The following is a 9,385-nucleotide window of genomic DNA, read 5'->3' as shown; positions in this document are numbered from 1 at the left end:
CACAAACAGAGACCATTACACTAAATTTGTGACATTTCAAACTAATCTTTGCACTTGAACTGATTTAGGATTGCCGTAGCAATGGGGTTAAATACTGCAATATGCAATTGAGAATATTCTAATTTTCTTTGAAAATCTAAATTACTTACATAATATCAGCCATTTTTTAGATTTCACAGTTTGGAATAGATTGTGTAGATTCTAAATATGTAGTCCTATTTGAAAGTTTCATGATTGCAAGCTCAGACGACAAAAAATTGTGGAAACTTTGCAGGGGGTAAATACTTTTTCAAGGCACTATGTGTTTCATCACATTAACTGGTGAAATTGATACACACACCACACTTATATTGTACTGTACAGAATTAGTTGTCAGTTGATAAATGCAAAGTCTGACAATGTAATACAGAGTATGAAAGTGTGTATGTGTGTGTCCATATATATATATAAAATACATACCAACAGATATATTTTCCAACATTATGATGCCATATATCCACATCATATATTTTTCAACATTATGATGCTATATATCCACATCATATATTTTCCAATATTATGATGCCATATATCCACACAATGTATTTTCCAATATTATGATGCCATATATCCACACCATATATTTTCCAACATTATGATGCCATATATCCACACCATATATTTTCCAACATTATGATGCCATATATCCACATCATATATTTTCCAATATTATGATGCCATATATCCACACAATGTATTTTCCAATATTATGATGCCATATATCCACACAATGTATTTCCAATATTATGATGCCATATATCCACACCATATATTTCCAATATTATGATGCCATATATCCACACCATATATTTTCCAACATTATGATGCCGTATATTCACACCATATATTTTCCAACATTATGATGCCATATATCCACACCATATATTTTCCAACATTATGATGCCGTATATCCACACCATATATTTTCCAACATTATGATACCATATATCCACACCATATATTTTCAAATATTTAAGATACATAGCTAATAAAACCTAGTGTAACTCTTAACATATCTCACATGTTGTTAGGGTACATATTATATCAAAAACCTATTTAATGCAACTATGAAGTAGATAAGCTGTAACTTAGAAACTGCATGAAGTTGTTGTTTTATTGGCAAAGAAATTATTTTTAATGAAAACAAAAGAAGCAAATCAAAAATCAAACGTACTTATGTTGCTTATGCAATTCAATAACTTTCTCCTCTAATTCAGAAGTTTGATTGGGAGCAAAGCTAAAGTTAGACAAATAGTCAGTTCCATGTTCTTCTAGGTCATAATCTCCAATTTCAGACTGAACCAGGTAGGATCCAAGCAAGGCATGAGTGACAAATGAACAAGGCAGCCTAAATGGAAAAGAAACAGTGAAATGTAAAAAAGTCAAAAAGAGCTACTTCTGACTAAGCCAGTAGGAACCTGAAACTGAAAGGAATAAAATTAAATCTTTTTATTACAAAAAAATTATGTTAATATATAAATAATCTATAATTGTTCCGACCTACTCATATACTCCCATTTTTTGTCTCTGCAGAGATTAATACCATTTTCTATTGTTTCTTCTTCTTTGAAACACTTTTCAATTGACCACCATTCCTTCATTTCTCAGCAGACTAACTTGAAACTTGGTAGGGTTATACCTTAATTCAATACAACCAAACACTTTTTTCATTTTCTATTTTTATGCCTTTTTAAGGATTTTATGGGGTCAAAGGTAAAACAATCCAAAAAATGTATTTTGGGCTTCTGTGCAGTCACATTTACAGCAATCAAGATGAAAATTGGCATAAAAAATAAATTTTCATGCACCCAATACAAGAAAGTTGGATTTGTCCATTTTGAGTAGTTTTCTAGAAGGGGGTTCAGAGCCCACAAAAAAATATCATTTTGGGGCTTTTGGTCAATTACTCAACCATATTTTGATTAATTTAGATGGAATTTGGTACAGGTTCCACTCAACAAGAAACAAAAATGATGGACTTACACATCTTTAGTAATTACAGTGGTCAAGATGCCATAAAAAGCATAATTTTTATGTTAAGGTTCTTTGACAATTACGTCACTGTAGTTCAGCAAGTTTACATGGGATTTTGTACAAAGATATTTTTTACAGGCCCCATACATACAAAAAAGTTGGATATACCCATTTTAGGAGGTATCAAAAGGTTAAATAAACCCATAATTTTGGTCAATTATTTAATCTTGTTTTGACCAAATTTCATGGAATTTGGTACAAAAGTACTTTTCTATAAGCAACAAATTGACAAACAAAAATGTTGGACTTACCGATTTTAAGTAATTATAGCGGAATCAGGATACCACAAAAAGTATGATTTTATGACAATTACTATGCAGTATTTCAGCCAATTTACATGGAATTTGGCACAAAGGTACTTTTTACAGATCACAAACAGAGAGACAGACAATTTTAAAACTACTGTCTTCTGCTCAGTGATGAAAGTACAATTTGGAGTTTTTGTGAACTATTCATGTGTATGTCGACCAACTTACACAGGATTTGGTACAAAGAAAACTTCTTACAGGTCCCAAGCAGTGATATAGACAGTTTTTGATTTTTCTGGTATCAAAACTGGCCATGTTGGGATTGTGTGGCAAAGACATGTTGTATTTGTCGATTGTGTGGTAGAGACATGTTGTACTTATCCAAAGAATCCAGCGTCTTTAATACTAAGAAACATTTTGAATGTATTTTATTAAGAGCATAACAACAAACATGCATTTTTTTTTACTGCAACAGCTCACAAGAGGATATTAAAAGTCTGCAAACCTAAAATCATTTAATTTTCCCATCATAATAATGCATAACGAAAAACTGAATGTCATATTAAAGCAATGTAAAATTAAGGAATGAACACCTGATAAAGCTAAAAACAAGACCTTCTATCACTGATTTAATAATTTTAAAACACTAAATTACATGTATGTGGATTATGTAACCCACAATACATATTGCGTTACACACACACACACACACACCTATATATATGAAACATTACATAAAATGCAGCCTGGCTTTGTCATAAATTTGGTATTTTACAAACATATACTTACTTTCCAGTGAGGATGTCATTTTTAATTTGCAAGCACAGCTGATATCTAAAAAAATAAGTAAAATAAAAATGTATAAAAACAACCAACATTGTCAAAACATGTTTTCAAATATATTCTCTCTCAAGTTTTAATTAGTGAAGTAAAATCATGCTTTCTTTTACAGTGTTTATAGGTGCACACAATCGTGTCTTGGTCTAAATAGAAGCCAAAACATCCAATAAACAGTTTCTTCACAAACATCCAAATGTACATAAATATTTCCACCTAAATACTCTTTATTTCAATCAGATAAAATCATAATATGAGAGTGAATCGTTAGTTCCTTTACACAAAACTACCTTTAAATGGAAATATTTCTTTTACTTTTACATGCACGGGTTTTGTTTTTCAATGGCAAAAGTTTCACAATATATATATATATATATATATATATTAAAACACAGAATAATACAGTCAGCTTATTCATGTAAACACAGAAACACATACTTGAATCTCAAGTACTCTAACTCACATAATTTGTAACCTACATTACAATTCTTATCATATATCTGTTACAAGTCCTTAGTCTCCTCTACATTAGTATGCAATATGATACTATACATATCACATGAAAAAATAAGGTTCCCTTGTGTTGAGTGACAGATTTACAAGATACTTATAGTAAGATGCAGTACAGTGAGTTACATTATTTTTACATGTCATTTCAAGTACCTAAATGTTTGCAATAAATACCCATTCAATTTATAAATAACAAAGTCAATCAATTTACTGATGCTTCATGAAGGAACAAGTTATTTCTTATGATTTGTGGGGTTACTGTTCCTTTCTTTGTCAAGTCAAAATGAGTGTCATGTAATAAAAGCATAAAACTACTTCACAGATAATGATGTTCTAGAATTAATCATGTATGATAACAATAACACTATAGTATACTACAGTATATTAGTATACTACTAATAACGGACAACCCATCTCATCAGTTAAACTAGTCATTGTATTTTTAACAGGTGCCATCAGGTAGCATCGATACATAAAAAACCTGATGTGCCATACCTCATCAGACTGCCATGCTCATTAATACTATGGTAAACTTGTTAGCTGCTCATTTTTAATGAATAAATATAAAAATTTAATATTTTCTAAATGATACACAATTAAGGAAAACAAAAAACAAGTTACATTATAATAATGACTATTCAAACACACACTGATTAGTTAGAATGTAAAATATAAATAGGGCAACCTTGTGCAATAAACTTTATTTAAAAATATAGACAAAACAACGTTTACATTACATAATAAATTTTAAAAAATTAGAAATGACTACATGTTTCCGTAGCTTCTGATACCATCATCAGAAGTAAAAATCCACGGGAACAGTGAGTCCAACCATTCTTGTATAAAAAAAAACTGCTGTTCGCGTAGATTTTTACTCCAATGATGGTAGCAGAAGCTACTGAAACATGTAGTCATTTTTAATTTTATTATGTAATGTAAACATTGTTTTGTCTATATTTTTAAATACTGATTAGTTAATTTCAAAATTCCACCACAGGAGTTATTTTTGGTTAAAAAAGCAATAGCAGTTATAGCATTGAAATGACTCTGAGACTTATAGTTGACTAAGATTTACGCTTGAATTAAAAAATCATCCACACATATACAAGAATTGAATGCAAAATTTTAAGACATAATATTGTATGTTGATTGATAGTAATGCATATTTTAAACTTGGAACACAGTTATATAATAGTGAACCCAACAAAGCTACTCTTAAAAAGCATATAAAGAAATTTAACTTAGATCCTTTTTAAAACCCACTTCTCTCATTTTAAAGAGTGCATGGATCACGTACTATTTAGAACAAAAAATTAATATTGACCAACTAGTCAGATCACTAAAAGTCTTTTTCAGGTTATCAAAATCATTAAAAACATAAGTACATTTATTACATCCTTCATTAACTAATTCATTTACTTTTAAGAAACTTTTGTACGTAAGCTGTTTTCATTCTTCCAGTAGCAATGTTTAAACTATATTGTTAAACAATATTTTAATATTTACAAACTTCATTGCTGTTCAGTACTGAAACAAGAGAATGTATATTGTTTACATAACCCTGAATATAAGGAGACAAACCAATCTATGTATATCCAACTAGAGATTATACAACATACACCTAAGCCAGAATAAGCTAATGCTGTTGAAATTGTCTCCCACAGTTCTGATTACATTGATTAGTTATGTTCCTGACAGCTGACTGTTAGGTTACAATTTCTGACCTAGACAGTACTTAGCAGAAGGCTAAACATTCTTCTGTTCGTATGTGTTTATTCAACAATGACAATCATTTATACATCATATACAGTGTTGTCCTGAACATTGTCCACTGTTGAGGATAGCATACTGCCGTGGTTGGTGAGGATAACTAGTATTAGAAATTACCCTGTTTTAACACACTTTGTAAAGTAATTTATCATTTTATAGGTATTCAATATCATAAATGAATTGTGAGCCTGAAATACAATCTAGTGGAGATCAACCAATCAAGTTCAAAGTTCCAAAGGAATCATGTAGTGGAATATCCTAAGTACAGCTGAGAAAAGTGTAGTAAAGGATTTGTCTATAACTTGCCTTAAAACAGCTTACTATCTTCTACTTCAAACGTTTTTGTTCCTACTTACGATTTTGTTTGTAAATCTACATACTATTTAAATAATAATAAAAAAAACTCTTGAAAAGCCATTCTTTAATTTCATATATTTTCACTGGACTTTTCATTGTAACGAACTTAATATTATCAACTACTTTATACGTTTGTTACTCGAGATACTGGATATTACAATTAAGAGATGTGCTTCTCTAAACGTTACATACAGATGGTTACTAAGTGGATTTAAAAGTTTATGTAAATAATGGTTGTTAATCTTTTAAGTCTGTTTTATCATCATGTGCAGGAACATTTTACAAGACTGAAAAATAAAAAGTTGTTAGTAAAAGTCTTGTAAACTTACTTTATAAACATACTTATATTTAGTTTAAGTATCAAATAACTGAAATGCAACAACTTGTTTAACATTACCTAGTGATATCTTCCTGAAGTTGTGCTGGATCTGGTGGGTAAAACTTGACCTCAAATGAAAAGATCAACGGCTGGTCTGTAACAGTGGAATGTTCAATGAATTAATCAGTTTTAGCTTACCGTTTTCCAAATGTAAAATAACATACCGAGGAGATGAACAGCAGACTCATTAATTGTGAGTTCATCATAGAATCACTGGATAGTTAGTTTTTAAATATGCATCCAGGCATTGGGGGCACTGTACAGACTCTCCAATAAGGAAACATGTAAAACATTCATCTCCATTTCTCATATAATGTTGATAGATGTGACAGAAATTTACTACATGAGGTTTCACATGTTCGTTTATAATTGCAGAAAGGCAATGAATTGTTGGTCTCATGTAGCCTCATCCACAATGAGGGTGCACAAAGTAATATACAACACATGACCACTGGTAGGTGGGAATTTCATTTTTGAAGCAGAAATTATTATTAATACATATTTAAGGTTTAAAAACAATTTTACAACTCACACGTATAAATGCATGTTGTGTGTGTGTGTACATACATATAAACATACATGAATTTATGTAAACAAGTTCTGAACATTATTGACAAAAGATATTTGAAAGCTATGTTCTTGAAAAAATGTTACAAATTTTCCTAATTTTGGGACTAAAAAACACCTTTATTAAAAGTCTCTCACTATGTCAAGCAAATAATAATCCCAACAATAAATAAAACACACGTGATCAACTTTTTTTAACATCATCAACATTCCAGACAATCAAATTATGCCATATTCATATACTGTAGAAAATAGGAATACGATGCAAAATTGTTGTACACTTACTTTTCAGTTGCTTGATTATTCCTTTGTCAAAATGTAACCAATTCTGTAAATTAAAAAAAAAAAAGAATCAACATTAAAAGTATATACTAATTTTGAAGTATTGTTAAGTAAATTATTTCAACTGACTTCATCAAATTTTAAAAAATCAAATATTTTATATGTACTACCTATTGTAAAAAAGTGTTCATGCTGTTAAGAAACATGCAGGTTCAACAAGTTGGTTATAGAACAATAAAAACCCTATAACTGTTTGCCCTGAAGAAGAAAGGTCCACCCTTTGAAAGTGCTCGAGTTATAGGGTATCATACTTTTCTGTTTCATAGTAAACAAGAGGGAATCCTCAATAGCCAGTACTTCAAATTATTTTAGGCAGGATTAGAGTAAATTAATGTATGAGCCTTTTTTTTTTCCTTTTTATTAGCTACATTTTTGTGTACCAGCAATAGCCAAGCGTGGGGCATGTGTATGCCAGAATCGATTATATTACTCATCAACATCTCTACTAGCCTACCCTCTAATTGAAATTCTATTAGGCAGGATTTGAGTAAATTAATCTACGAGATCTTGGGCATGGTCAAATACATCAATCGAAAGGGTTTAACCTCCCGAGTCCGAAACTGTAATTAGATCTCAAACTGGTGAAGAGCTAGAAGAGCCATTCTAAGAGCCACATCTAAATATGTGATACTGTCCACTACAGCAAATCACTTGAATTATTAAGATGTATATAAATAATCTTATAAAAATGTTTAAATAACTTACTCTTGCTTCATCATGGTCTCTGTAGGAAAGGCCAAAATAATCCTTTTCAAGAAGATCCAAATGACTGCAAACTTTATTAAAAAGTTCTCCTCCTCTAACTTTTTTCTTTAAAAAAGAAAACAAGATTTATAGTCTATCAGCTCTTACAATAAAATAATTTCAAACTCGTAACAGAGATTTTTCTAGTCTGGATGACATATAAATACGTGTTCAGTAGATCTGCACACAATGATACTTAAAACTCTTACGAAGGAGCTCAAACATGAACACTACTATTCCAAAAAGACAAAAGAACACCTTTATGTCCATCATACAAATATATGTTAAAATATGAACGTTTAACAAACAGTTTATGACCAGAATATACTGTTTAGATCGACAGAAATGTGCAATAGGTTCAGAGTTTCAAGATAATGACCACTGGTGACAACTTACATGTTTAAGAGTACTGATAAAGACAGAAATGATTCAAATGAGATATAGAATAGAAACCATTAATTCATATATGATGTTAAAATAAGTAAGTAATATAGTGTTAAAATACCCTTATGTATTGTGACATAAATCAAATTGATAAAAATTACACTTCTACAACTTAATCCAGTTCACATTATAAGAGTTTTTGTTAAGAAATTTGCTAGCACAAAATGTGTCAACTACTGTTATACCTGTAGTATCCCACTTGGCCTGAAGAACCCTGTTATAGGGAGAAGGCCTCGTCAACACTGGATACAACAGTTATAGCATGGTTGACTTATAATTTATACACTCTTCTTTACTTTTACTCAGAAATTCTTATTAATAATTACCTCTGTTCATCTAAACCTTCCTACATTAATTGCTGCAAAATTTCAGTCAATCAAGAACTGTCAATAAAAATCAAATCTGTTAGTAACAACAACCTTTTTTAACAAGCTTATCTAGAGCTTCTAGGTAAGTAAAATATAATAAATGTACCTTTCTGGTACATTTCACTAAAGTGTTGAAGCTGGACTTTTAAAACATTAATGGTATAGGATTTCCTGAATGGATGATAAACAATATCATCAACACACGTGGGGAGAGTTGTAACACTGACTTACTTTAAATGAAAATTTTGCTACATGACTTTCTGTTAAAAACAAGTCAATCTTATGAGCTCAGCCAAGTCAAAGTGTGCATGTCACAACCTTTAAGTTACATTCAAAATTAAAAACAACTTCATTTCAATGTTTCAATGAACTTGGCATCAAAATATAGTTTATAGTTCATATTTTTATATTATCCAAACTTAAATTTTTTAATCTTAGAAGGAATATTCAAAACAATTTTCAATTTTCATTTCTCTGTGTCACATGATGCATCTGTGCTCTGAATTCTACATTATAGATGTTCTTTTTTCCCTATTACGGGTTTTAGAGTGTCTGACAAAACTGAAACACAAACTATAGATACAGACAAGCCAGAATATAAAAACTGAACCTCCTAACTTCTTGATTTGTGAGATATCAATGTATCTGTCAAAACCATCAGTGAAATGCCTCCCATCTAAACATAGCTTTCAAAGAAGGAATCTAAAGAACATTACACAAGTATATACATTATTACAATTTACAAA

General features: G+C 30.3%; 1 protein-coding gene across 3 annotated transcripts in view; it reads right to left on the bottom strand.

Annotated features, from left to right (window-relative positions):
* LOC106472370 (protein 4.1-like) overlaps positions 1 to 9,385 on the bottom strand; it is a 60,179-nt gene that overhangs the window by 34,850 nt on the left and 15,944 nt on the right. For all 3 annotated transcript variants that reach the window (XM_013933008.2, XM_013933009.2, XM_022400954.1), the window contains 5 exons: positions 7,789 to 7,893; positions 7,027 to 7,069; positions 6,193 to 6,268; positions 3,111 to 3,155; positions 1,214 to 1,387 (listed from right to left, as the gene is read on the bottom strand). In XM_013933008.2, coding sequence (XP_013788462.1) covers positions 1,214 to 1,387; positions 3,111 to 3,155; positions 6,193 to 6,268; positions 7,027 to 7,069; positions 7,789 to 7,893 — 443 coding nt within the window. The remainder of the gene's footprint in view (positions 1 to 1,213; positions 1,388 to 3,110; positions 3,156 to 6,192; positions 6,269 to 7,026; positions 7,070 to 7,788; positions 7,894 to 9,385) is intronic.

This window comes from Limulus polyphemus, unplaced genomic scaffold, assembly GCF_000517525.1.
Source record: "Limulus polyphemus unplaced genomic scaffold, Limulus_polyphemus-2.1.2 Scaffold5276, whole genome shotgun sequence".
In the NCBI taxonomy this organism is placed as follows: Eukaryota; Metazoa; Arthropoda; class Merostomata; order Xiphosura; family Limulidae; genus Limulus; species Limulus polyphemus.
This window is presented reverse-complemented; position numbering and strand designations above follow the sequence as displayed.